The 27,190-nt window shown below is 40.0% G+C and overlaps 2 protein-coding genes across 3 annotated transcripts; one reads left to right on the top strand and one right to left on the bottom strand.

Moving 5' to 3' along the window:
* On the top strand, positions 1 to 26,594 carry pi4kab (phosphatidylinositol 4-kinase, catalytic, alpha b). 2 transcript variants are annotated; one of them, XM_061038572.1, is made up of 55 exons: positions 1 to 143; positions 1,306 to 1,422; positions 1,992 to 2,085; positions 2,472 to 2,560; positions 2,656 to 2,728; positions 2,796 to 3,058; positions 3,257 to 3,323; positions 4,101 to 4,249; positions 4,346 to 4,411; positions 4,520 to 4,616; positions 4,724 to 4,915; positions 5,031 to 5,131; positions 5,251 to 5,380; positions 6,300 to 6,429; positions 6,533 to 6,628; positions 6,743 to 6,926; positions 7,506 to 7,609; positions 7,905 to 8,073; positions 8,162 to 8,212; positions 11,759 to 11,867; positions 12,512 to 12,648; positions 12,757 to 12,890; positions 12,989 to 13,071; positions 13,162 to 13,232; positions 13,347 to 13,471; positions 13,580 to 13,661; positions 13,913 to 13,996; positions 14,338 to 14,427; positions 14,792 to 14,911; positions 15,741 to 15,755; positions 15,901 to 15,993; positions 16,083 to 16,239; positions 16,334 to 16,461; positions 16,571 to 16,729; positions 16,947 to 17,098; positions 17,212 to 17,319; positions 17,430 to 17,557; positions 18,034 to 18,192; positions 18,313 to 18,392; positions 18,502 to 18,701; positions 20,040 to 20,130; positions 21,213 to 21,380; positions 21,940 to 21,993; positions 22,085 to 22,205; positions 22,300 to 22,429; positions 23,354 to 23,497; positions 23,596 to 23,666; positions 23,756 to 23,862; positions 23,989 to 24,093; positions 24,209 to 24,334; positions 24,462 to 24,582; positions 24,899 to 25,058; positions 25,160 to 25,249; positions 25,352 to 25,435; positions 25,522 to 26,594. In XM_061038572.1, the coding sequence occupies exons 1-55, from the start codon at positions 45 to 47 to the stop codon at positions 25,571 to 25,573; spliced, it is 6,309 nt and encodes a 2,102-aa protein (XP_060894555.1). In that variant the 5' UTR covers positions 1 to 44; the 3' UTR covers positions 25,574 to 26,594. The 2 variants fall into 2 exon arrangements, with proteins under 2 accessions (XP_060894555.1, XP_060894556.1); XM_061038573.1 differs by lacking the exon at positions 15,741 to 15,755.
* On the bottom strand, positions 8,063 to 11,421 carry serpind1 (serpin peptidase inhibitor, clade D (heparin cofactor), member 1). Its single transcript, XM_061038574.1, has 7 exons — positions 11,335 to 11,421; positions 10,887 to 11,154; positions 9,934 to 10,577; positions 9,674 to 9,822; positions 9,426 to 9,550; positions 9,164 to 9,308; positions 8,063 to 9,025 (listed from the first exon to the last, which is right to left on the bottom strand). Exons 2-7 carry the CDS (start codon positions 11,144 to 11,146, stop codon positions 8,834 to 8,836), a joined length of 1,515 nt encoding a protein of 504 aa, XP_060894557.1. The 5' UTR covers positions 11,147 to 11,154; positions 11,335 to 11,421; the 3' UTR covers positions 8,063 to 8,833.
* Positions 26,595 to 27,190: the final 596 nt, after the last annotated feature.

Raw genomic sequence — 27,190 nt, 5'->3', positions numbered from 1 at the left:
CCGTCCTCGCTGAATTTCGCTTGTTTGATGTAGGGGGGGTAAACATGTCTGTTATGGGAGGTGGTACCAGAGGGTTTTACTTCAACACAGTCCTGTCACTGGCCCGCTCTCTTGCTGCACACCGTCCCGCTACGGTCGAAAAGGTGAGGAAGTTTGACTCCGGCAGATAATTTTATATTAATAAGCTTCGTTTGAATCGCTCAGCAACAGTTTAGTTCAGGGTGTAGCTCCGCTTCCGCACAGACGGTGGCTTATTTTGATTAGTGACGTTGACAGTAAGGGTAATATTTGAGGGGTGTTTTCACGTTTGTATTTGTGAATTACGGTTGCTGGATGTTGTATAGAGTATTTTTTTTTTAAAGAAGAAGAAGAGACGGAAATGCTGGAAAAAGTGTCATCGCTCCTTGTGTGGTGCCTGTTTACTGCATCACAGGCAGAGTAGTCAGGCTTGATCAGCACTGCAGTCGAACAGGTTTGCAGGGTTCACTGTGTGCTTTATTCAGGAAGAAAAGACAGTCACTTATCTGTTGCAAGTTTTTAAATTACATTTTTTTTTTGCCAATCTGTAGATAAGTCAGTTTGGAAAGAGCTGCGTTTGGCAAATATATATATTTACCTGGAGCAGCCAAATAAAAAGCATACCAGGACAAACTTCAAAACATTGTCATTGATACTTTTTAAAGCATATAGGCCTCTGTAAATTACTAACATGATCAGTGTGTGTTAATTTGGAGCTGACTGTATTTCCCTGTATTGACACTGTTAAGCTATAATATTAATATTAATATTAATAATTATGAGAGATAATAAGTGCAATAAGAAAACATATTTATATTTTCATTTCATTGTACAGTGTTCCCCTTGTTATTTTTATTTTTTTTGTATTATATCTTTGCTTAGCTGTTAATACAACTTATTGATTTTTACTTTTTTGTACTCTTTCTTTTTTTCTTACAATGCTATTCTATTTTATATATAATTTTAACTTTTTTGTAGAAGCTGACTCAGGGAGAAACGCACAAGAATTCCAATGTACCTGTACTGTCCTGTACCTGTGCAAATGGCTATAAACATCTAAACTAAACTAATAAAACATACAAGTCATAAAAAGTGTATGAGCACAGACGTATGCATATGTGTGCACACGCATAGATGTCATGTGTGTGTGCATAACCAGTTGTAAAATGTCTTAATTTTCCCCCGAAGTTATCCAGCTAAGATCAAAACTCAATATGGAACATGCAATTAAATGGTTGTGTGTTTTTTAAAGTTGTAACTACAGACTGCTGATTTTGGGTCTTTCAGGTCCAGAAGCTACAATGTATGTGTCCAGTGGAAGTCCGAGGTGTGTTTACTCTGGATGTGCGTCGCAGAGATGCTGTTATTGCACTGGCTGTATTTCTGGTGGAATCTGGCCTACAGGTGGGTGGTGGTCAGTAAAAAGTTGAGCTGTTCAGATTTTTCAACACGGTGGTCACATTTCACCATCTCTTTGAGGAAACAAAGTTTGAATCTTTAGGCAGGATTATGTTGTGGATTTTAGACTGGAACACTGCACAATAGGGTATTATTATTACATTAGTGCGCTCTACATAAAAACAATATTAGCGTTATTATGTTACTATTTGTCAGCTTTTGCTCCCAGTCCCAGCCTCTCAAAGGGCTATATCACCATGATACGCTTATTCTCATAATCTGATTAAGCTGCTGATTAGACATGCAGCTGACCATGTAAGCCTCTAACCTCATCACTTTGAGACACCGTGTGAAAAGCTCCCCGGTCATCTAATTATGTGGAGATGATAGCTTCACACCTACAATTAAAGAAATGTCAGACTTATTATCATTGAGCTAGATTTTATTCTGCGTCAGAATGAATAGAAAACCATTTTGTTGTTGGATTTACAAGTTATTTTAATGGAATCAAAAGTGGTTTTCTGTGCCAGCATGTGCACTTGTTTGTGGTGTAATGCTTTGCTTTTCCCTGGCAGCACAAAGACACAATTGTTTCCTACTTGTTGAGCCTATTGAGAGGGCTACCACGGGTCCAATGGATCGAAGAGAGCTCAGGCAAGAAAGGAAAGGGTAAGAACAATCCTCTTATAGAGTGGCATTTTGTTTTACAGAGGCCTTTGTTTACTCCCTCAAATCACTGAATTGAATAATGTGAGTGGCCGTTCTTATTGGTTTTCAATACAAATTCATATGAATATTGACATTTTGAGAAAGAATTGATAACATCCATAAGATGCCATGAGATGTTGGTTTCCCCTCGGAAGGAAAAACATAAGCCAGCCAAATGTATAAGCCCGATATGACATTACAAAAAGACTATGAATTTCATTCTGAGTAAAGTTTTCTTGTACAGTTTTCAATGTTTGATTGCCATTTTTACTGTTACACTTTTTTTTTCTTGCTACAAACTTAGAGTGACATTGAACTGTAAGCATTTGTGTTTTCTTTCTGTTCAGATCTTCTCCCAGTTGCAGAAAACTTCAGCTATTGTCTAGTAACTCTTCTGGCAGATGTTGCTCAGAGGGACCCAGACTCACGAGAAGAGGTCAGATTAAAAAGGAGTGATGATATATCAATCTTTTATAAGGGCGCAGTGAACTTAATAGCTAAGATATTGTTTCCACTGATTCCCCCCTCCAGATCTTGAACACTTTAATGGAGGTCTTGCAGGCATTGCAGGACATGTGCCAAACGCCTGATAACCATGACAAAGGTACACAAGCAAACACTAAAAAATTAATACTTTTCGAAAAGCTTCACAGATTCTTTCTTGCCTCTAGTTTACCTGTGCAGGTATATTGTGCCCACTCTGCTGGGCATGACTCGAGCATTTGGCCGCTACAGCAACACAGAAGAAGCCCTGCTGTCCAAGTTATTCCCCAAAGATTCTCCCCCAGCTCGCTGCGTCACAGAGGAAACAGAGGGAGTGAGACGCAGGTCCTTCAATGACTTTCGCTCCATTCTGCCATCCTCACTGCTCACAGTGTGCCAAAGTGACAGTCTGCGTAGATCCACAGGCACCAACCTGGATGCTTCTGTACCGGTCTGTACAAGGTTTTATACAACTTTTAGAAATGGTGGCATGGTTGTGTATTTAGGACAATTAAAAATGTCTGCAGACTGAAATCTCTTTGTGATTTAATTTCACAAAAAGCCAGGGAGAATGTGTATTTGTAATTTGCCTTCTTTCTATGTTTTTCCCAGTGCTTAAAGAAATATTTTGTACTTGTACGTGTCGTAGGTGTTTTCAGATCCAGGAGGTCACTCACCCTGTTCTCCTACAGCCCCTGGCCAACATTACTTTGAAGGTAAAACTTTAAAAACACAATTTTCTTTAATATAATTGGTATTTGCCAATGTTAACAGTCAACTCATTGAAGCATATCATTTTCAACAATCAGCTTCATTTAACATCAACGTCCTCGGGCAGCATTTACCTGCTCTTTGTGTCCTAAATTAATAGTTATTGACAGTGGATGGCTTCTGGTCTTTTTTACGCTTAAGCTTTATTATGGCACAGTTTTCCTGCCAAAAAGTTTGCAATTATTCTGTTTTATTGACGAAAAGTTTTAATTTTCTTTATACAATGACAAACAGTACAGTCAAATTACATAATATACCATGTAACTCATATCTTACCGTTTATATTTGTCAGAATTCTCGCTTTAGACGGGTCCAATAAACGTTATGCCTTGTTGTTTGCTTGAGGTTTTTGCTGTACAGTGATCATACCTTGCATAAGACAACTCTGGTGCTCCTTCTCATATTTATACATTTGTTTATTGTTAGTCTGTTTTCCTCTCTTGGTGAGTCATTTATTTGAATGAAAAAAAAAAACAGCATTTCAACTACCTAGAACATCTTAAACTGTTACATCAGTTTTTGGTATCAGAATCAAAAAGGATCCATCCATCCATCCATCCATCCATTCATTATCTACACCACTTGTCCAGTTCAGGGTCATGGCGGGGCGGGGGGGCCTGGATCTGATCCCAGCTGTCGTTTGGCACACACACAGCACCCTGACTGACATTTTGTCCTATGCTTTAAATGTTTGTTGTTTCTTCTTGTCATTAACATTTCAGGTGCCTACCAACCAGACAGCAGCACAGTGGACCCTGACTACTACTTCTCGACAGTCAGCTCCAGTTTCTCATTGTCTCCTCTGTTCTTGGGAGTAGGAGGAAATGAGGTTGAGGTGCCACTTGAATTGCTACGACAGCTCCTTAACATGGTACAGAAAAACACCAAGCATCGAACTGCATTCTGGCTCTTTTTACTCCCATACTGTATGTTGCACCTTTACCAAAGGCTATGTGTGGTTCAACAGGTGAAGAGGTTTGTTTCAGACTCCTTTTTGAAAACCCTGGACGCCACAATGACGGAGGTTATCGAGGTAACCATATGACCACCATCTGTGACAAAAAAAAAAAAAATGCAAATCTAAAGTTTAATATATGCCAATATTAGTGAAATTATCGTCTTTCTTTTCTTCTCTTTCAAGTCTAATCCTGGAATCAACCTCTATTACAAAACCTTCAGTGACCCTCTCTATGTGTGCGTGTTCAAAATGCTGCGTGACACACTTTTCTACATGAAAGGTAAAGCATCTCAAGTGTCTTTTTTATTTTTGCATTAAAGCCACACATCGTTGTATACATATAGTCCAATATAATGATACAAATTTAAATCACTGTATGTTTCTCAGCCTTACAGCAGGGATTTGTGCGGGAGGTTCACGACTTCGTACTGGAACAGTTTAGCAGCAGTCAATCAGAGCTGCAGCGGGTACTTCATGATACGGGGGGGTTGCAGGGGGAACAGAGCCCCCTCAAGCTCCGTTGCCAAGCCAACGCTGCCTGCGTGGACCTCATGGTGTGGGCCGTCAAAGATGAGCAAGGTAATCAATTGCAGCAGAGCGTGAGCTGTGTTTAGATGCTATTATCATACTGCGGTTTGAACGTGTTATTTTGTTCTAGTTGCATCACTTTCCTCTTCTGCTGTATTTTTATTAGGAGCAGAGAATCTGTGCACCAAACTGTCCGAGAAGTTGCAGTCGAAAACCTCAAGTAAAGTCATCATTGCTCACATGCCCCTGCTCATCTGCTGCCTACAGGTATTTAACTACAAAGTAAAAAGAGACTAGATCACTTTATTTAGACAAAATAAATCTAATATTAACTAATGTATTTCCTGGTAATTCATTGGATATTAATGAATTCTCCCCTCTTTCAGGGCCTGGGGCGTCTGTGTGAGAGGTTTCCAGTAGTGGCTCACTCAGCCACAACCTCTCTCAGGGATTTCCTGGTGGTTCCTTCCCCTGTTCTTATAAAACTCTACAAGTATCACAGCCAGTATAACACGGGTACAGATAATTATTTATGATTTTGTTGCCATCCACAATATTAGAAGTCATTGTCACTATTTGATGTATTGTACCAGAGACATTATCGTAAAGTCTGATTTAATATGCCGCTCTTTTGTAAGTCCCATTTCAAACAGTGACACAAGGACTGATTACAAACAAGATGAGACGCATGATAATAAGTTACACATAGTTATAAATCACACAACCAAACTACAATGCACACACATTCATGTGATGACAGTAACAAGTGTTTTCATGTTTCTTGTTTAAAGCATTTAAAACATTCTGATATTCTGACGTCCTGTATTAGTAAAGCTGAGTAGCTTCCAGCATAGTATTCAATGTAGAATACTAATACTATTTTTATTACTTTACTCTGGCTCAAGTAAGTCCAGTATGTTGTTCTTCAGATTACTTCAGAAAAAAAACATTTGTTCTTATTTAATGTGCAGACAGCTAGAGTTTTGGAATATTTTATATAAAATCAATTAAAATTGAGTCTACCATGGAATCAAAAACAACAAAATCATATGCATCTAGCAGAAAACTCCTCATCTCAAGTACATCACGATGCGTGCTAAAGGAAATAGGACAACAGTGTTATGGTGAAAACACTTTGACAGAGACGCATCATTAAGTGCGTCATTGTCATCAACAGGCTGTCATTCTCTATTGATCCTTCCAGTGTTTTTATGGATGAGCATACAGGCTATTGGAAATTCAGTTGAGGTTACTGATTTTACTGTGCTGCTCACTGCAGTAGTAGTCAGAGCAGTAAGCTCAAAGGTTGTTACATTATAGAAGATAACATTGTTTATGTTATGTTCCTGCTTAATTCAAACCTTTGTTCACAAATATAATATATTTTAAGCTCTGTGTTTTTATTTAATTTGCCCTCTTTTCTTTTTGCTTGCAGCCACAGGAGATATAAGGATAAATGTTACCAATGAGCACTCTCAGTCCACCTTCAGTGTCTTGCCAAACAGGAGAGATCAGCCGTCCATGTATGAGCAGCTCAGAGACATTTCCATCGACAACATTTGCAGGTCAGGTTCAAACATCTGTCACAGCATGTGTTTACGAAAGAACATCTTCAATGTGCTTAAACAAACTTTAGTTGTTCATCTCTGTGTGTTTCTCATCCCTCAGATGTCTTAAAGCTGGTCTGACCATGGATCATGTGATAGTGGAAGCCTTTCTTGCCAGTCTGTCCAACCGTCTCTACATCTCACAGGAGAATGACAAGTGAGCAGCATTGATTGTTGAACTATGAAATAGATGTGCCTTGTGTCCAACTTGAACATTTTCAAGATCTGGACACTGATAAACAGCTTCTCTTAAAATGTGTCTCTCTTGCAGAGATGCACATCTGATCCCAGATCACACAATTCGAGCCCTGGGCCACATCGCGGTGGCCCTGAGAGACACTCCTAAAGTGATGGAGCACATCCTACAAATCCTTCAACAAAAGTTCTGCCAGCCAACTTCACAGCTGGACGTTCTCATCATCGACCAGCTTGGCTGCATGGTCATTACAGGAAATGTGAGTTCACATTTTAAGAGCGTTTTGACTGATTGTACATTTACGAGTAAATGGGTATTTATTATAGGAACGCAGAATCATCAGGCAAACATCTAAAAGTGTTAACCATTGGTGTAATGAAACATTTTGATGTGTGTGGTATTAAATAAGACTTTCTTTTTTTTTACAGTTGTTTAAACAGCTGCAATGTTATGTTGTTTTTCTTACCCAGAAGGATTGACACGCTGTAATTATTGGAAACCTGCTGGCTGGTGTTCACTGGCTCAGTGCAGAGTGCATTAAGAATAGGTTTTCAGCAGCCTAGTTTACAACCCACTGGAGTGTAATGGGGTGTTTTTTGACAGCCAGTACACCCAGAAAGCAAAAGGTTACAATTAGCAAAGGACTGAAAAAGGATCAGACTTTCTATAGAAGATACAAATCACTTACAAAATCCTCAGTTCTCATAGAGATCTTTTAGATGTGCATGTTATTCATGTTAATAAGAAAATTATAAATGTTATAATGAGTAAGTCTTTGATGCCTTCGCAACTCTGTTTGACTGTCTTTATTTTTGTCTAACTGTTTGCTGTCCGATAGCAATACATCTATCAAGAGGTGTGGAACCTGTTCCAGCAGATCAGTGTGAAGGCCAGTTCAGTGGTCTATTCAGCCACCAAAGACTACAGAGATCATGGCTACAGGTCAGCATCTGCTTTTACCCGCAGCACAAAATCACCCAGTGAACCAGGGTGTCATGTGGAAGCAGGAAATGTAGCATTGATTTATGTTGCTTTTTTCTCACTGCTACTAAGTGGTTGATAGTTGTAGACTATTCTTGTACTACATATATATATATATGTTCACCTGGTTTGTATTTGATTAACGTGTTCTGTTGATATCTACAGTAAAAAAAATATCTTGCGGGTCATGTAAACGTTTATCTTCATTGGGTATAAATGTGTTTAACTTTTTCTCTTTCTGTACTGTTTCCCCCAGACACTGCTCCCTGGCAGTGATAAACGCTCTGGCTAACATCGCAGCAAACCTGCAGGGGGAGCAACTGGTGGACGAACTGATGGTAAACCTCTTAGAACTGTTTGTACAGCTTGGCCTGGAAGGAAAGCGAGCAAGTGAAAGGGCCTCGGACAAGGGACCCGCGCTGAAGGTATGTGCTTTAATGCATCAACATTTAAACAAAACAGGAAATTCTTAACAGCGTGGCTTAATTAGTAATGGCTTCTTATCTCCTGTAGTCATCAAGCAGTGCTGGAAATCTTGGAGTCCTCATCCCAGTGATTGCTGTGGTGAGTATGTGACGTCTGCACAAACTGCTGCTCAGACAGAGAACATTGCCAATCATTTAAAATAAGAATTTGTGTTATCTTTAGTATAGTAATAGTTCCTACTTAGAGCACTGTTAAATGATCTACATGAGATTTCCAGTGCCTCAGTTGTTAGTGTTGAACTCTAACAACAAATACTGTTAGTTAATTATTGTTAGCTGCAGTACAAAAATCTGTGTCACCGGTTTCCTGTTGAATGTTGTTAGAGGGCTCAAAGTGGAGCGTTGTTTTTTTTCTCATTTGGTAGAGCAGGCGTCTCGTGTACAGAGGCAACAGTCCTCGTTGCACTGGTCGCAGGTTCGACTCCCGGTCATGACGCTGTTTGGTTCATGTCATCCCCCACTCTCGCTCCACATATTTCCTGTCTCTCTAAGAATTTTTGATGTTGAATAAGACACTACAAAAACCTACAGACTCATTACTTGATGTTACACGTACATATTGTACTTCTAGAAGTACCCGGCTTTTATCAAAACAATCACTGCAGCTGATTAGCAGAATATTTTGGCCATTATTGACATCTACTAACTATTAGATTGTTAAGGATAATTTTGCTGTTCAGAAGGGGTTTTTTAGTAAAGTTTAGCTCTGTGAAGGATCGGCAACCCGGCCCATGAACACAAGGCAGTCTGTGCGGTGCTCGTAGATCAGGAAGAGGAAGGGGTGGTCCACAGTGAAGTGCATCTGGGAGGAGAGGGGCATGAAGCCCATCTGGGTCAGAGCTGCAGCCTCTGTGCCCTCCTCATTCACAGTGATGGTTCCCTGGTGCTTCAGCTGCAGGAGAGATCAGAAGGCTTATTATTTTTGTAAGGATGATTGTTTACAGGTGGTCAAGTGTCCAGGTGACTGAATATTTAGGTTTTGTCACTAAAGCTCTCTAAGTGAAATTATAATTTATTTAACATTACTCACATAATTCATGGCAACTTTTTCAGAGGTCATTCCAGAGAAATCTCCGGTCTCTTCGAACAGGTCAGTGAGGCCCATCTCTTTCAAATTCGGAATCAAGTCATAGTTCTGCTCCAGTTTAAACCGAGGCATCACCACCTCTCGAGTCCTAAAGAGAGCCAGAGGAAAGTTTTGTTTCTTGTTTGTCATTTATACCAGATTTGCATATTTGCATTTTTTTTTTTTAAATATTCACTGTACTATATTGTTATAAGACTGTCTGCACCTGTTTGTCATATTTTTAAGCCATTTGTTGACAACAGTGGGAGAGATCTCCTGTTCCAAGTTCCTCATGTCAGCCATCTTCCTTGGCAAAGCGATGAGCATGCTGATGTTTCCTGTGTATGGGAGCTGAAAATACAAAACATTATTGTTATTCAACTCAGCTTAATATTCTATCGCTAGGTTTACCAGGGTATGTTAAAAAGTGTGGCGCTCTGCAGGTTAAGTTTTAAATCAGTGTTGGCCGCCCACCTGTAGGATGTCACACTCCAGTTCATGGTCCGCCGCAGTTAGATAGTTCCCCTTATTGGTCATCATTGGCACACGGACAGTTGTCTTTTCATTAACTCTGAAGTTGCGATAGTGAGTCATTTCTTTGGGGAACTTTTGTTCCCATGTTCCTGAAAATACAAACAAATAAGGTTCAGACTCAGATAGGAGTTGTATGTTCACTTTTTGATTGCTATCTTTGAATGATTTGACAGTAGGTGGCGGTCAGTGTTTTCACTTACCTTTGAAGTACAGGTAGTTGAGCAGCATCAGCACCATATTAGGGTCTACACTCTTCAGTGGTTCCTTGATTAACCCTTTGGTGAGCTTCAGGATGCGACGGTTGGCTTTGTTCAGGAAAGCAGGGTCCCTGAAGTCCACTGACTGCGGCTCTGCGTAATAAAACTTTTTTGTCTCTGCACGGAAAGTATCCTTCACTGTGACATTCTTCTTAACGTAGACATCATTCACAGAGCGCAGTGTGTAGCCAAAATTCCTCCTGAAGAGCCTGTGTATTGTCTTCCTGAACAGCTTGTGCACTGTGGTGTTGTCATAGTGATGGCTCGCATTGACAAACTCAGCGAATCCCAGAGCTTGGTAGATCTGATCGTGGGTTCCTGATGCGGCTCCTAAAGACATCATCCCCATGGCGATAGAGATCCCAGCAGGTGCCAGCAGGATGTTATCAGTCTGGTTGACGTCGTTGCGAAGACTTCGATAGAGGTTGAAACCAAAATGGGCGTTAACGACATTGAGACGCTGGAGGCGAGAACGACCATGGAACAGCCTTAAGAGTCTGGCCCGACGAATCTTTGGGTCGGAGGGTTCGGCAAAAATGTCGATGTCTGGAGCTGGTGTGGGGATGTCATCTATCTCATCCCCCTCACTGGAAAAAAATCATAAACTCATTATCCAGCAAGTTAAAGGAGAAATTAACATTTTTTTTGGTGATTTGCTAAATAAAAAATAACTGTTTATTTTTGCACATTTTAAGATCAGTGCTTAAATACAGTTTTTTTTTACATTTAAGTATTTCTAGCTATTAGGGAAACTCTAAGTTTATGATGAGAGTAACCTCTGTTAGACCAACTATAAACAAGTCATTTATCTTTTCTGACTTTACACCTCAGCTTCTTCTCACAATCTTTTATTTTTCATATAATCCAACAGAAGGAGAACAAACTTTAACACTCACATGTAGTCATCATTGCCAGCAGCCAGGATCTTATCGAAATCAAGATAATCGTCATCATCAAAACCGTCAAAAACCAGATCTTTAGTGACCGTGTTTTCTTTGTGGAACTCCAACGGGATGGCCTCTATATCCACGGCCCCCCCTTCAAAGCCTCTGGGGTCCGGCTGAGGGTCAGTGAAGTGAGACTCGAGGTCTTTGATCCCGGCTAGAGACGGACTGACCAGCAGACAGGCCAAAGAGATGACAGCGATGACCCACATACTGAAGGCTTAGGCAGAGCAAATTCATATTAGTATATAATTAAAAATCAGATCGATACTAAAGTAGATTAGAAAAAATTACATTCCAATAAATCCATGTCATAAATCCATGTCTTCACTGTCTAAACATAGAAAAGTTTTGGATATAAATGTCCTTTATGGCAGTCCCTGTCAGTAAAATGTCTTACCTGAACTGTGTGCTGGTGGGAAGTGCTGTGCTGCTGCTGTTTATAGGACAGAAGAGCAAAGAATTGAATGCAAAAGTGAACTTTGATGTGGGCTCTTCCTGAACAAATAGACCAGATCAAACAGAGCAAAAGGTGCTGTGCCTGACTAAAACCTTTTAACTCCTCACAATTCAACTTGTTTGTTAAGAAGACTCAGATTTCATGAACTTAAACAGGTCTGAGAGATATTCTGCAGCTGGTTGTTTTTATCATGTATTTATTGTATTGTGTGTCGGAACAACTCAGATAACATTTAAACTTTCAGCATAAAAATATCTCTCCAAAATGTCTCAATCTCCTTTGAGATCCCTTTTAAATAGAATGTGATAATTTGCATTATCTCTGTCTTTAATCCACTTTATTTGTCCATTTTTGTAACTCCCAGTTGACCAGAAGGCTTCCACCAATCAAGGAGGCCAAACCGCGTCTCCAGAAGCTGTTCAGGGATTTCTGGTTGTACTCTGTGGTCATGGGTTTTGCTGTGGAAGGATCAGGTGAGCAAACTAAAAACTGATGTCAGTAAATTGCATGTATACCAATGATGTGTTTTAATTTGTTAAATTGTTGAATGGTTTTGTTTTTATGTGCTGTCCTGTATATGTCTGTTTGTATTGTGTTTGCTCACTGTGCAAGGCAAACCCCCCTAGTGGCAATAAAGGTTTTCAGTCATTCAGTCATAGTAAACGTTGGAGCTGATATTTAAATGTAGGTTTTGTAAAAAAAAAAAGAAAATAATAAATAGCCAATAACTTTCCAAAAAAGAAAAATGTTAAAACATCAGAATGACCTCTAACTTCATTTGAAGGGCATGCGTCCCATTTTCTCAGCCATGTTTCCTTAAGCTATCAAAAGAGAGAAGTGTCATTAAGTTGCTGTTAGAAGGTGGTGAATGTACTTTTAACTGATTAGGAAGATTCAATTCCTACCCAATGAGGAATACATTGTATTTTTGTAATAATTAAACATGATAGATGGTTGGGTTAGCTTTTATCAGTATCAAGTTTAACCACAAACATGACAACAGTTTTTTTCAAAGGTCTTCAAACTTGATCCAAATTAGAGATTTTAGCATCCCAACAGGTATCATTCGTAGTCCTGTGGCTATCTGAATATCTGAATATATATTTTGTCCATTCAGGGCTTTGGCCAGAGGAGTGGTATGAAGGAGTTTGTGAGATCGCCACCACGTCTCCTCTACTCACCTTCCCCAGCGGAGAACCTCTGCGCTCTGAGCTACAGTACAACTCAGCTTTGAAAAATGATACGGTCACACCGGTACAGAGCTCATATGGATTTTATTTCTTGAAGTGAGGTGGTTACATTATATGATAAAACAAAAATGTTTTTAAATTTACTTTTAAACTGTCCCTACGTGTCCTCCAGGCTGAGTTGAGTGAGCTCCGGCTAACCATCAGCAACCTCCTGGACCCTACTCCTGAAGGATCTGCCCTCATTAACAAGCTTGACTTCGCCATGTCCACATACCTGCTCTCAGTCTACAGACTAGAATACATGAGGTCAGCTCCATTTCACTGATGAGTCTGGATACTTCTTACATAATGTGATGTCAGACTATGAGGATTTGTAATCTCTCTCTGATGTTGCACACTTTCAGGATGCTACGATCCAATGATCCTGACAGATTCCAGGTCATGTTTAGGTACTTTGAAGACAAAGCCATCCAGAAAGACAAGTCCGGTAAGGAATTTATTTATTTCATTGTTGCATTCAGTATTTCCCCCCTGCTATGTATTTACTTTTGTCAAATTCCTGTTCTTATCTTTGCAGGCATGATGCAGTGCATCATATGTGTTGGTGATAAGGTGTTTGATGTCTTCCTCCAGATGATGGCAGAAAAGGTAGGTACTTTGGTTTCTATGGAAATGATACACAATTACAGAGGCCTGAATGTATTGATGGCAGTATATGTCATTCATCACTGACAGTGACAGCATGTTTCTCATGTTTTTCAGCCCAAGACCAAAGAGCATGAGGAAGAACTGGAGCGACATGCCCAGTTCTTACTGATCAACTTTAACCACACACACAAGAGGATCCGCAGAGTGGCGGATAAATACCTTTCTGGTTTGGCTGAGACGTGAGTAGTAATGGTTTAAGAGCCTTGCCTGCCTACAGGTTTTTACATAATTATCATATAGATATATATATATATTTATTTTCCTCATGGGTTTTTACCTTTTAACAGATTTCCCCATCTGCTTTGGAGCGGCCGTGTGTTGAAGACAATGTTAGACATCTTGCAGACACTCTCACTCTCACTAAGTGCTGTAAGTACGAGAGCTGGTGTGAAGAGCACAGCACCAGGTTAACGGTTTATATCCCTATAAATAACATCAAGAGGTGTGAAATGAAATACGGCAGCTTAAATTCAACATCAAATAAAAAAAGTGTTAGGTGTGGAATTAAAGCTAAGTTCAATTATTTTTACTTGTTTGGGTTGTTACAAAAGGCTAACCGGTTATAACATGGGTGTGACTGTGAGCTTCAGTTTCAACAGATGTTGTTCCTTTATATTTAGGACATCCATAAGGATCAGCCTTACTATGATATTCCAGACACCCCGTACAGGATCACAGTACCTGACACATATGAGGCCCGAGAGGTGAGTTGGATTGTGTTACACTTTTGACCACTAGAGAGCAGCATAACACTGGTTTGAAAGACATCAAGAAGCTATTTCTTGTTCAGTTGTCCTTTTAGGATTGTTTATTCTGTTCATTAAGTAATGAATCCTGTGTGATGGAAGTTAATGGGAGGTTTTTATCACACCATTTGTTTAACAAACTAAACTTAAATTGTATCAGAGGGATATGTAAGAGGAGGTCTACTTTGTCCCAGCAGTTTGTGTTTTAATTTTGATTTAAATTGATCGTTTACAAGCCCTTTTGTATTTGATAAATGGTATCACATAAGTAATCAAACTGTTTCTTCATCCTCTTGTAGAGCATAGTGAAGGACTTTGCTGCTCGCTGTGGTGAGATCCTGAAAGAGGCAATGAAATGGGCCCCTTCAGTCACAAAGTCCCACCTACAGGTACAACTCTTTATCTTATTGTTTCCTGGGAGCAGGAAACTCTTCTTCAGCATCAGATAGATTAACAGAAATACGGAGCTGCAGACACACAAACAACACAAACTCAGATAAAGCATTAAAGTTAGTTTTTCAAATATTGACTGCTTCCTTTTTAATTTAAAGAGACAATACAGCTATCAATAAAGTAAGTTGTAAAAAGTATATTACAGTCTGGTTGTGTTTATAGAGTTAAGAAACAATTCTTTGACTAAAATTACTCATAAATAACAACTTACCATTTGATCATTTGGCTTCAGAGTATATTTATAATTGGTGTACCATTACTGACTCATATTTCCTCTCTTCTCTCTTCTTTCTTGTTCAGGAATACTTAAACAAGCATCAGAACTGGGTGTCAGGACTGTCTCAGCACACAGGCCTGGCCATGGCTACAGAGAGCATACTGCACTTTGCAGGCTACAACAGACAGAGTACTACACTAGGCGTGAGTCCAACAAACATGTTGATATCCCTCGGAGTTTGCACACCGAACCTTTTGGCAGATTTTCAGTTCATGTCCCTAAGAATATTTTATTGTTGGTATGAATATGTAGTTGACACAACAAAAGGCTTCAGTGTCATTTTCACAGTATAACAAAGATTTATTTAAAGGGTAGCTCTAAACTCTTCAGAGGCTTTGAGGATCCTGAATAATGGAGGTGATGCCCTGTCACTTTTTAAGGATAAAGAAGAAGAAACAGCGCTTTGTAACATCAGTGACTGTCCTCAAACTTTTCATCCAAAATCAATTTTACACTACTGGTCGCTGAGGCCTTTTGATTTGTGCTTATTAAAATTGTGTCGAACAATAAAGAGTTTTTCAGTTTTTAAATATGGCCATTAGATTTATTTTTTTAAAGCTTTTGCAATTTTGTTAACACTGATAGTCATGACTATTTGTTGTGCTTAATTCTGTGTGTATTCTGTAGCTTTATAAACTCTGAGCGTCTGGGTGTAGCTGTTAAGTTGTTAACAGTTCTGTACGTCTATATGTGCTTGCTTAATAGTCTTTGTGATATTTTTTTGCTTGCTCTACATATTCTTGTGTGTTCCTTGGCTTGCATTCTGCTTTATCTGTCTTTTCATTTGCTTCATTTGTTGTATTTTGTCTTTATTAAACTGCACCGAACTACCTACCTGGTTGCTTGGCTGGTTTGCGGATTTGCTGGTTACCTGGTTACTTACCTGCAATGGATTGGTGGGTTTGTTGGCTGGTTGCCCATTTGGCTAACGGGTTATGCTGGGGCTGTCCTCCACCATGTGGCCAACCATAGGCTGCTTACCCTCAGGTTGGTCTGAACACTTTATACAGTGAGACAGGTGCTCAGGCATGAGGCCTTAAGTATAACCAGAACTGTTACAGAACAGCTATGTAACCTTCCCAGCCAGCGACTGTGTGGCCCTAAGTTGCCCCTACACTCTGTTTTTCATCAGACCACCCAGTTGACAGAGAGACCAGAATGTGTGAAGAAGGACTACTCCAACTTCATGGCGTCACTCAACCTGCGTAACCGCTACACCGGAGAGGTGAAGACATTTCCTGACAGTGATGGAGCTCGCCAGACTTTCTGCATCGAGAAGAGTAATTCATACCTGTCTGTTTATGTGCTGCTCAGGTGGCAGGCATGATCCAGTTCTCAGAGGCAACTCACAGCCAGTCAGACCTCAACAAACTGATAATCCTTCAGATGACCAGCGCTCTGGACAAGAAAAACCCGGAGGCCTTCACCCAGTCCATGTTCAAGATGGCTGCCCTGCTAATTACTACCAAAAGTGAGCAGGATTCCTCATTTCATTTGGATACAGAAATGATGGCCAATCATGTAAAAGTTTAGTTCTGATCATTTTCTATTTTTTCTTCGTTCAGACTGTGATCCTCTGCTCCTCCACCATCTGTGTTGGTCTCCTCTGAAGATGTTTACAGAACACGGAATGGAAACTGCGATCGCCTGCTGGGAGTGGCTCCTGGCTGCACACAACGGGGTGGAAGTGCCTGTGTGTTTATCTATCACTTTTCTTAATATCATGTGAATTATGTAAATCAATGCGCATTTCTTTTAAATAGTAATAAATTAACTCTCATGTTCTTTTTCCATCTGCCTAGTTTATGCGTGAGATGGCAGGAGCTTGGCAGATGACAGTAGAGAAGAAGATGGGTTTGTTTTCAGAGACTAAGGTTGAGGCCGGACCTCTGGCTGTCTCAGAGGAGAGTCAATGTGCACCTTGTGCTCCTGACGTCATCCCTCACTTTCTCTGGATAGAGGTCAGTCAGTGACAAATACCAATTTTTTGTCTTCTCTTTTGCCCACTTATACTGAGTATTAAGTTGTTATAAATTATTATATCAGCTAAATATTAAAAGAATGTGATTTTCTTTACTTTTGTAACTCAAGCTGTCTTTTAACTCTAAACTTCCTTAAGGGTTGAAATTACTTACACCTCTTTTCTGCCCCCCCCCCCCCCCCCCCCCCCCCCCTCAGTTTCTGGTGCAGAGGTTTGAGATAGCCAAGTACAGCAGCGCTGACCAGGTGGAGATTTTTGCCACCATTTTGCAAAGATCTCTGTCTCTGAGTGTCGGAGGACCCAAAAGCAGTCTCAACCGACATGTTGCTGCTATTGGACCAAGATTCAGGTACTTCATCCCGTATCATCACTGAACACTATATGCTATGATAATCAGCTGTGAGAACTAATGAAACCCAAACCTGATAACACTGTTTTTTTAATCACTACTCTTTATTTCAGGCTGCTGACTCTGGGTCTCACTCTTCTGCATGCTGATGTTGTGACAAATGCCACCATCAGAAATGTGCTTCGAGAGAAGATCTATTCCACAGCCTTTGACTACTTCAGGTACAACATTTCTAATCTGCTTCCATTGCTAATATTAAAACTCGACTTGGGTATGATTTTATAATTTTCTATCTGTCAACTCACTCGTTTGCCATCTCTTTTTTGTGTAGTGTTGCTCCCAAATTTCCCACTCAGACAGATAAGAGGCTCAGAGAAGACATCAGCATCATGATCAAGTTTTATGCCAGCCTGCAGTCGGACAAGAAGTATCTGGCTGCAAGCCAGCTGGTTCCTCCAGGTACAGGACTGAGAGAGCTGTGTAGTAAAGTATCAGTAATGATGACAAGTAGCAATACCACACAGCCTGGCACCTCACACTTTTTGTATCAATTAGAAATATTGTTTTTTTCTATTTCTAAGTGTCCTATAGCAGAGTTTCCATCCTCTAGATCTTTAGATGGTTTTCTTTATTTTATGGCATACACTAAGACATCTGTAATAATCCCAATACCGAAGAAAGTTTTTAATCTAGAATATAATAATGCATTAACCGTTGCTAAATAATGTAAAGTTTGCAAGATTGTGTTTACACGTTTCAACATGACCTACCTGAGGAAAGTGTAGCAGTTATACCACCTAGCTTTTGTGTTTGCGTGAAAGACTCTGGCAACCAACTAGGAGTAGTTCACAAATATTCTCTAACGATCTGTTTTAGGAGTTTACATTTGAATTGTATTTATCAATAGGACAGATTACAGGTGTGTTTTTGTGTAGATCCTCAGGACATGTCTGTGAACAGCCTGTCTGTAATGGCAGTGACAGATAGTCGGAGCAGTCTCGATGCGGCAGTGGGCCAAAGGCAGCAGGTGGCTCAGGGATGGATTAACACATACCCTCTGTCCTCTGGGATGTCCACCATATCCAAGAAATCAGGTAAAATGTTCTCAATGCTTACACTTAATTATAGCTTTACTCTGCTCCTTATTCATAGATGTAATGGATCTTCAGTATTTTCCTGTCATATGTAGCAGTGATCTGTTGTTTCTGTTTCAGGACTCTCTAAAAAAAGCAACAGAGGCTCTCAGCTGCACAAGTACTACATGAAACGCCGAACTCTATTACTGGCTTTACTGGTAAAAACATGAACATTAATAAATATGAAAAATGAACCTCACATCTTTTTTTTTTTTATTTCCACATGTTGTTCTGTTCTGATGAGTTCTATTCCCTTCATCTCACCAGGCCAGTGAGATTGAACGTCTGACCATCTGGTACAACCCGCTGTCCGCTCAAGAGCTCGTCATTTCTACTGAACAATCAGTGGAGACCAGTATAGCTAATTGGAGGTCCAAATACATCAGTCTCACAGAAAAACAGTGGAAGGACAATGTCAACCTGGCCTGGAGCATCGCACCTTACCTTGCTCTGCAGCTGCCTGCCAGGTACACAGAGAGACATAAAGTACTACACCCCAGTATTCATCATTTTCTGCTGAAAGTGTGACAGTTTTCCTGAAACAATGTGACATTTAAAAAAAAAAACCTATGATAGTGTCCCAAAAAAAATCAGGTAAGTGAATTTTTAAATGTCACATGTTTACATCACCTGGAAACCATAGCAAAACTAAGATAATAAGATAAACTTTGAGTTTGGGGCACTTGCGATACTATAACAGTACACCGAACACTATTTATATCGCTAGAAACGGCAAAGTCCGTGCCGGTGTTACGGTTAAAAGAGTTACCATGTTAACTGGTGACTGTCAGCCGAGTGAGTCTGGTTGTCGCACGTTACGTGTCCTAACGAAAGCCTATTTGTTTGGCTTTCATAAAAACATATCTCATAAGTAATTTTGACATTATGATAATACAAAAACTGAACAAAGAGGCATTTGCTAAAACACTTTCAGTCGCGCTTGTCTGAAAGTCATCAGTTAACATGGTCACTCTTTTAACCGTAACACCAGAACGTAACTTCAGTGATCTTGCTGATATTTAGAGGAGAATCCCTCTCCTTACATCGCTGTAGGATGAAAAGTCTACAAACATACTGGCAGCTTTATGTGTTATTGATCGGTCTGGGTCGATAATGCTGCTGTTTGAAAAGTGAAGGGCAAGACATTCCTCATCATTCAAGCATCGGTGAGTGCTAATTAGGGCATTTGGAATTAGTCAACACTATAATTAATGTCAGGATGAGGAGAAGTCCGATGTCCCAGCTCACAGGGGACGCGGAGGGTCAGCATTAATCCACAAACGTCCTCCTTTCTGTTTTTTTTTCTCGGATTAAATTTTGTAGAAGCAAAACTCGGGCTCGTCTCCTTGTCGGTTAGTGTATCATATTAAACAACACCTGTATTTAATTTGAAAAAAATAAAAATTAAACAGATAAAAAAAAACACGTAGGGGGCAACTGAGACCAGTAACTTCTCAGTAGCGTACAGTGGTAGAGAGCCTTTCTTGCCCTCCAGGTGCGCGGTTCTATAAGAGTGTGACGTCACGTGAAAGCTATGAATACCCTTTAATCTTTCTCACATTACAATTTACAGCGCAAATCTTCTATACACAAATAATGGCTTTTTTTTCTTTGCTGAAACACAAGTCATAATCCCCCCCCCCCCCCCCCCCAAAAAAAAAAAGAAAATGGCATGTGGGCTTTAAGGACATAAAATTATCTTTAAGAACATATATGCAAGTTCATGTCGAGACAATAACAGTTACTCTGAACAGATAAAGTCATTCATTGGGCATTACATATCCACTTTTGTATTTCTTTTTCAGATTTAAAAACACAGAGGCTATTGTGTCTGAGGTGACCCGCCTTGTGAGAATGGACCCGGCTTCTGTATGTGATGTTCCAGAAGCAGTGAAGGTGAGGCCGTCCCTCTGCCAACACAAACAGACCGCTGTTATTTTGGAGTCATTTGTGGGGGTTTTATTCTTATGTATTGATTGTAGATTATTATAAAATCAGGGGGAGAGGGACAAACTTTAGGTAAGTAAGTTTAGGATCACTCGTTTGGTTTTGAGTGGACGTCAAAGCAGCTTGACATGATATAGGACCTTCCGTAATGCAACCCAAAAAGACCCCTTTAATTCCATGTGTCTTAAACTCCATAGCCGATAGTTTAGCTACTTCCTAAGCTGCTTCACTGTCTTCCCACTGGACTCTTTAATCTTTTCTTTTCTTTGCATTTTTTCTGCCTTCTATGTTTTTATATGTAATATAACACCTGTTGGAACTTTTTCAGGACTTCATTTTGCAGTTGACTTACCTTTATATACGGCTATTACAATCTTCATGCCAACATATATATAAATACAGTCATCCACATGGGCCAGATAATGTGTGGGGTCATGAATCTCTTTTGACTTTCTTTGATTCTAAGTGTGCAAGATGTTCTCATTAAAACTTTTAAGTGGTTTGTTTTGTCAGGACACGAGATAAACAGAAACAAACTGTTTGTCTCTCAGTGCTGTGCTGTCATGAGGCTGTATGTTTCATCACTTGTTGGTGTGTTATTGAAGTCATCTCTTTCCCTCCAGCCTCCTCCACTCCTCTCTGTTTAGTTCCACCTGACTGAACTCTTAATGAGCCTCCTATCTGTCTGAAGAAGAAGCAGGGGAGGCAGAGCATGGCCTTCCCATGAAGCTTCATAATTTAGCAAATGATCCTCCTTGAGATTTCATAGTTGTTTATTCCTGTCACATTAACGATTAATAAACACACCATCCTCTGGGGGCTAGTTAGCACACTAGCAGGCTCGGGGTCAGAACCCTGCATCAGATTTCTGTCACGTTTGGATATGGAATCATTAATCTTGTGTTGCATGTTGCACTCAGAAAAGATCATAACCCAGTTCTGATGTTGACTTTCTTACATGATGTTACAAATATGTCGTTCTCTTCTCTCTCTCTCTCTCTCTCTCTCTCTCTCTCTTTGCGTCTCCTCAGTTCCTGGTAACATGGCACACAATCGATGCTGACTCTCCGGAGCTGAGTCACATCCTGTGCTGGGCCCCAGCGGATCCCCCAACTGGACTATCCTACTTCTCCTCCCTGTACCCTCCTCACCCCCTCACAGCTCAGTACGGAGTCAAAGTGCTCAGGTCCTTTCCTCCTGTAAGTTCTCACATACAGCACAATGTACATGATGAGCTGTTAAGTAGCATACAGTATTAGACACCGTCACATCTGAGTTTGTTAAATGATATAATTCACTCTAATGTGCCTAATGGATTTTTCCTAAAGGTGGATTAATGAAAAGTATGAATTTGTTAAGCCTGAGTTGTAACTCAAACCCGAGAATGAGGGATAACTCAAGCCCAATCCAGACAGAGAGGCAACTTTAGCTCTGAGTCAGTTACTATGGTAACTGAGTCTGTCAACCTTATCTCGTCGAAAGAAGCTTTTCTTCTTGAACTTTGACTGAACCTTCTCAGAGTGGATTGAACAAACTCAAATCGTCGGCTCTAGAACCAGAAACTCAGAATTTCGCCGCTCAGGCTCAATCAAACTGGAGATTGAGATTCTCACAATTTGTTGAGTCTGCTCGCTGAAATAGGGCGCTGATGGACCTCATCACTGATGAGTCAGGGACTGCCCTCTTTATTTGTGAGAAACCGCTGTATATGATTTCACCATAATATATTAATTCTAATATTTTTTCCATTGTTTTCAGGATGCCATTTTGTTTTACATTCCACAAATTGTCCAAGCCCTTCGTTACGATAAGGTAAATATCAGGTTTTATGAGTCAGTCAGTGCGTTGAAAGCCCACAGGTCGTCAGATGGTTAAATGATGTGTTGTGTTGATCTCGGTATAGATGGGTTATGTGAGGGAGTACATCCTGTGGGCTGCTCAGAAGTCTCAGCTTCTGGCTCACCAGTTTATCTGGAACATGAAGACCAACATATTCCTGGACGAGGAAGGAAATCAGAAAGACCGTGAGATTAATTTTTCACCCTCTCTTTTGGACTCATTCACTCCACAAGACTTTGGCACTGAAGTGCATAATACTGTGTTCTTCTCTCGGTGCAGCTGACATAGGTGAGCTGCTGGAGCAGATGGTGGAGGAGATCACTGGCTCTCTGTCCGGCCCGGCCAAAGATTTCTATCAGAGGGAGTTTGAATTCTTCAACAAGATCATCAACGTGTCAGCCATAATCAAGTATGAGCACTGCCATTTCATCTGACTCTTTTGATAACAGGAGGGTCTTTTTTTTAAACATTTTTTACATTCCTGCTGCACCTTTCCCAACATTACCATTGATTGATTGAATACAATTGATTTATATTTGCTACTGTTTTTCAAGTCAGTGGTTCCCAAACATTTTTTTTGTTGGGTCCCCCCTTTGGCAGAAAATATTTTCAACCCCTCACTCCCCACACACACCTCTCACCATGAGTAATAGTTTTGAACTTATCTTTGCCGGAGGCCTCAAAGTTGACCCAAACTTTAACATTACTGTGAAACAGAACCCTCTAGGTTATCTGTCAGCTGCTTTTGAAATGTAAACTAATTTTCCCCTAAGCTTCCATGTTTTGTTCCATGTTTTGTGAGCTACTCTCCAAATCCCTTTTGTTGTTCGTTTCATGTTGTTGTTCTGGAAGATGCTGTCCTGTGTTGTGTATTCCTCCACAGATCACTTGTCTCTCAGTGTAAACGCTCTGAAGCTGAGGAGCATCTTTCTGACAGGTCCCATTAATGCTGCCTCTTATCAAGAGTGTTCTGTTAGTCCACAGGAGGCAGGCAAAGATCCCCTCAGCCCTCATTACAATGATAATTACAACTGTCCAGGGGGGAAACTTCTCCATCCCCTGGTTTGACTCTCTGTTACCCCAGTGACTCCCCTCTGTGAATAACAGCAGAGCCCGACTGTCACCTGTGGTCTGAAGTCATTCAGTGAGATACCCATGCATGCTTCACAATTTATATATTCTTTAATATAGAAGGGACCGAGGTCGCTTTGCAGCAATACAATAACAGCTAGAATAAGAAAAAAAAACACAATAAAAATATTTACAAACACACACTGATTCTTGAAAATGTGGAAACTCTGAGCTCAAGCTGATTAATGTTTGTCTTTATCAGACCTTTTCCCAAAGGGGAGGAGAGGAAGAGGGCCTGCCTGGAAACCATGTCACAGATCAAAGTCCAACCCGGCTGTTATCTGCCCAGTAACCCAGAGGCCATAGTTCTGGATATAGACTACAAGTCTGGGACCCCCATGCAGAGGTGGGCCTAAAAACAATCTTTTGTAATGCTTGTAACAGTAATCAAACATACTATAAAGAAATGTGACATTTTACCACATCAAACGATGTCTTTTGCAGCGCTGCCAAGGCTCCTTACCTGGCCAAGTTTAAAGTCAGGAGGTGTGGAGTCAGTGAGCTGGAAAAAGAAGGTACAGCGCACGTTAAATAAACCTAACATAGATATTTTTCTACTCAAATATATGCACAGGCAAACCGTGTGTCTTTCATATCTTCTCAGGTATGCAGTGTCGCTCAGATTCTGTAGATGAAGAGAAAAGTGAAGAGGAGGCAAAGAGAATCTGCTGGCAGGCGGCCATCTTCAAAGTGGGAGATGACTGTCGACAGGTCTATGTTCAAAACTCCTCACCTTTCCCTAACTAGACTGCTTAACCAATTCATTCAATAATATCTTATGTAATATAATATATATATATATACCTAAACTCCCTCGCCTTTTCTTTGTGTTCACAGGACATGCTGGCTCTTCAGATCATCAGCCTGTTTAAGAACATCTTCCAGCTTGTGGGTCTGGATCTCTACGTGTTTCCTTACAGGGTGGTAGCCACAGCTCCTGGAGTACGTGCAAAAAATAAAACTTATATTTCCACCACGATGTTCTAAACTGTATGATGAACTTATCCTGTAATCAAAACACTTGTCAATCTCCTCGTTTCTGATGTTGCACTAAAAGTGTGGAGTGATCGAGTGCATCCCAGACTGCAAGTCTCGTGACCAGCTGGGCCGACAGACAGACTTTGGCATGTACGACTATTTCAGAAACCAGTACGGAGATGAATCCACACTAGCTTTCCAGAAGGTAAACGCAAAATACAAGCAACACTGATTCATTTACAGCTGTAAATGTGAATAAATCTTCTCAGTGCTTAAGTATTGTAATCACTTGTAGTTTAATCTGAAACTTGTTCTAACACTTCTCTTTTCAGGCGCGGTACAACTTCATCCGCAGCATGGCTGCCTACAGCTTGCTGCTCTTCTTGCTGCAGATTAAAGACCGACACAACGGCAACATCATGCTGGACAGCCAGGGCCACCTCATCCACATCGGTGTGTATCGGGTGTTAAAGTTATTTAAAAAATGTAATTAAGAGCTGCACTAGACCCGAGGCTTAAAAAGTTTCTTGATACATTTTTTAACTCATCAATTTCATCTGCATTCTCTTATAAGTTTGAAGACAGACAGATAGTTTTATTAATGTTTTGGATCAACGATCATGGAAAAAAACAAGATATAAAAGCATTTCAGTCCATTTTTGAGACCATGTTGTTATTAATAACCCTTGCAACCACCAGCATTCCTTCTAAAGTTTTTTTCAACCCTTTCACAAGATAAGTTCATATCTTAAAATATGTGTGTTTCCAGACTTCGGGTTCATGTTTGAAAGTTCTCCTGGTGGGAACCTCGGCTGGGAGCCGGACATCAAGCTAACTGATGAGATGGTGATGATCATGGGCGGGAAGATGGAGGCGACTCCCTTCAAATGGTTCATGGAGATGTGTGTGAGGGGATACCTGGCTGTCAGGTGAGAGTGCAGAAATCCTAAAGCAAATGTTTTCTACACCTAAAGATGGCCAACATGTGATATAAAGATGAGTTGTCTTTTTTTGTTTGTTTTTAAATCAGGCCCTACATGGACGGAGTGGTTTCTTTAGTTACACTCATGCTGGACACTGGGCTCCCCTGTTTCAGAGGACAGACCATCAAACTGCTCAAGTGAGTAAGATGTCAGAATGTGTCTGTGTGTTTGTGCTCAACTCAATGATCATAAGCAGGTTGAATGGCAGGTACTTCATGATGTCTTTCCATTACACCTAGGCAACGATTTAATCCTGGTTTGAGCGAGAAAGATGCAGCTTCCTTCATCATCAAAGTCATTCAGAACTGCTTCCTCAGCAACAGGTCAGAATGAAACCTCAAACCATCTTCTTGTGTAGATTTGTCCCTACAAAAACATTTCTAACACGTGTCTTTATTTTGTCTTACAGGAGTAAAACCTATGACATGCTCCAGTATTACCAAAACCAGATCCCATACTAATTGTGTGTGCCTGAGCATGTGCTTGTATTGGCTGGTACATGGTTTGTGTGTGCATGCACAAGTTTGTGTGTGTGCCTTTGCTGATCTCATGATTAAAAGATTGTGGCTTTTGTTTCTGCTGATTGTTGGATGTTGGACATTTTAGTTTGCTTTAGCGTCTTGTTTCCTTAAGAACTGTATTTTCCTTGTATTAGTTGTTTTATGCCTTATTTATTTGATTTCAAAGCCAATGTTTATATTTTATTTTATGTTATTATTCCATCGCTCTAGCATCATGACTTGTGTGCACTTAGAGACTCTTGTTTGCCTGCACGTTCAGTAAATACTCATTATGAGCTTGTGCCAATCTCTCGATGATTTGTATTATTATTTATGAATGTGGGTATATAAAGCTGTCGGTTTTTAGATGGGGTTTGGAATGTGATTTGATACTTGAAGTAGCTGAAGTCGACCGGTTTCAGTTCTGACCGATGTGGCCTAATCTGTCATCTTGTACTTGACTGTACTACTGTGCTTCTCTTTTTAATGGACCAGTCAGATTAGTTTGACCCGTGGCATGGTACTCGTCTTGTATTGAACTGTGGTGACTGTATAGACATGGTTTACACAGTGTATATTTTGCAGTTACCTCTGCTTTTGGAAACACTCTGGGCTGAGTTTTGCATACTCAGCATTGCCAAACGAAGAGGGAAGATATGCACATCAATCCGCCTGTATGAACTAAAAGTTATAGACAAAGCTTGAATGTTGGGCAGTTGCATGAAGTTGAGTGTTAACTACCATGTAGCCTTTGTCTAATGCAGCTTTTGGTGAAAGTTAATGAATTTAGTTATCCAAAGTGCTGTGCCCCATGTTCATATGGCTTTAGCCTCTCTGTAATGTTACTGATTGTAAAGACTTTGCCTCTCTTTGTATATTTATAATCATGGCCCATTTTCCTTTCCCCTTTTCTATCTTCATGCCTTTTGGATGAGAATGCAGAAGATATAAAGTCAAATAAAGATCTATTAAGCTAAAGAAATTGTCTTATCCTCCCATGTGTTTCATATGTTATGAAAAACATATTCTCATACTCAACGTCACTGTTTCAGTGCTCTTATAATCACAATGAGTGTTTAAGATAATTGATTGATCTGTAACAATCAAGTTGGTTTTGTGGACTGGAATAAAAACTATATCAAAAGTAAGCGCAGGTCCAAACACTCAGTAGGCTGTTAGTAATTATTATTATTATTATTATTATTATTATTATTATTATATATATAATATTATTATAAGTGTTATTTCCATTAAGAAGAGAATGAATAAAACATACTTTAAAAATGAAGAGAAAAGTAAGGAGTAAGGGAATGGCAAACAATTACTTCCTTCCTACTTCCTAAAAATGTAGTCCTTGAACAGAACAGCATATTTATAGTAGATGAGGTGGAGTTTAATATAGGCCAGTGAAAATGTAATCACTAAAATGAGGTCTTTTTAATCATTCAAACACTTTTTGTGTTTAATAATTTTTGCCTGCAACTCAAAGTAATGAGTAATGTTCTCCCTTCAGCCCTTACATGCTGTTTTTATAGTTACATCCAGCAGAGGGCAGCACAAAATAAAATATTTCAAGTG

The sequence above is a fragment of the Labrus mixtus genome, chromosome 5 (genome assembly GCF_963584025.1).
Source record: "Labrus mixtus chromosome 5, fLabMix1.1, whole genome shotgun sequence".
Classification (NCBI taxonomy): domain Eukaryota; kingdom Metazoa; phylum Chordata; class Actinopteri; order Labriformes; family Labridae; genus Labrus; species Labrus mixtus.
This window is presented reverse-complemented; position numbering and strand designations above follow the sequence as displayed.

Bases quoted from the DNA above. Each gene is read 5' to 3' on its own strand.
- pi4kab (XM_061038572.1), top strand. From the start codon at position 45: ATGTCTGTTATGGGAGGTGGTACCAGAGGGTTTTACTTCAACACAGTC. The intron at 2,561-2,655 runs GTCAGATTAAAA...TCCCCCCTCCAG, and splicing joins ACCCAGACTCACGAGAAGAG to ATCTTGAACACTTTAATGGA. The intron at 15,994-16,082 runs GTGAAGACATTT...TGTGCTGCTCAG, and splicing joins GTAACCGCTACACCGGAGAG to GTGGCAGGCATGATCCAGTT.
- serpind1 (XM_061038574.1), bottom strand. From the start codon at position 11,146: ATGTGGGTCATCGCTGTCATCTCTTTGGCCTGTCTGCTGGTCAGTCCG. The intron at 9,551-9,673 runs GTGGGCGGCCAA...TTGTATTTTCAG, and splicing joins TGGAGTGTGACATCCTACAG to CTCCCATACACAGGAAACAT. The intron at 9,309-9,425 runs GTGCAGACAGTC...GGCTCTCTTTAG, and splicing joins CTTAAAAATATGACAAACAG to GACTCGAGAGGTGGTGATGC.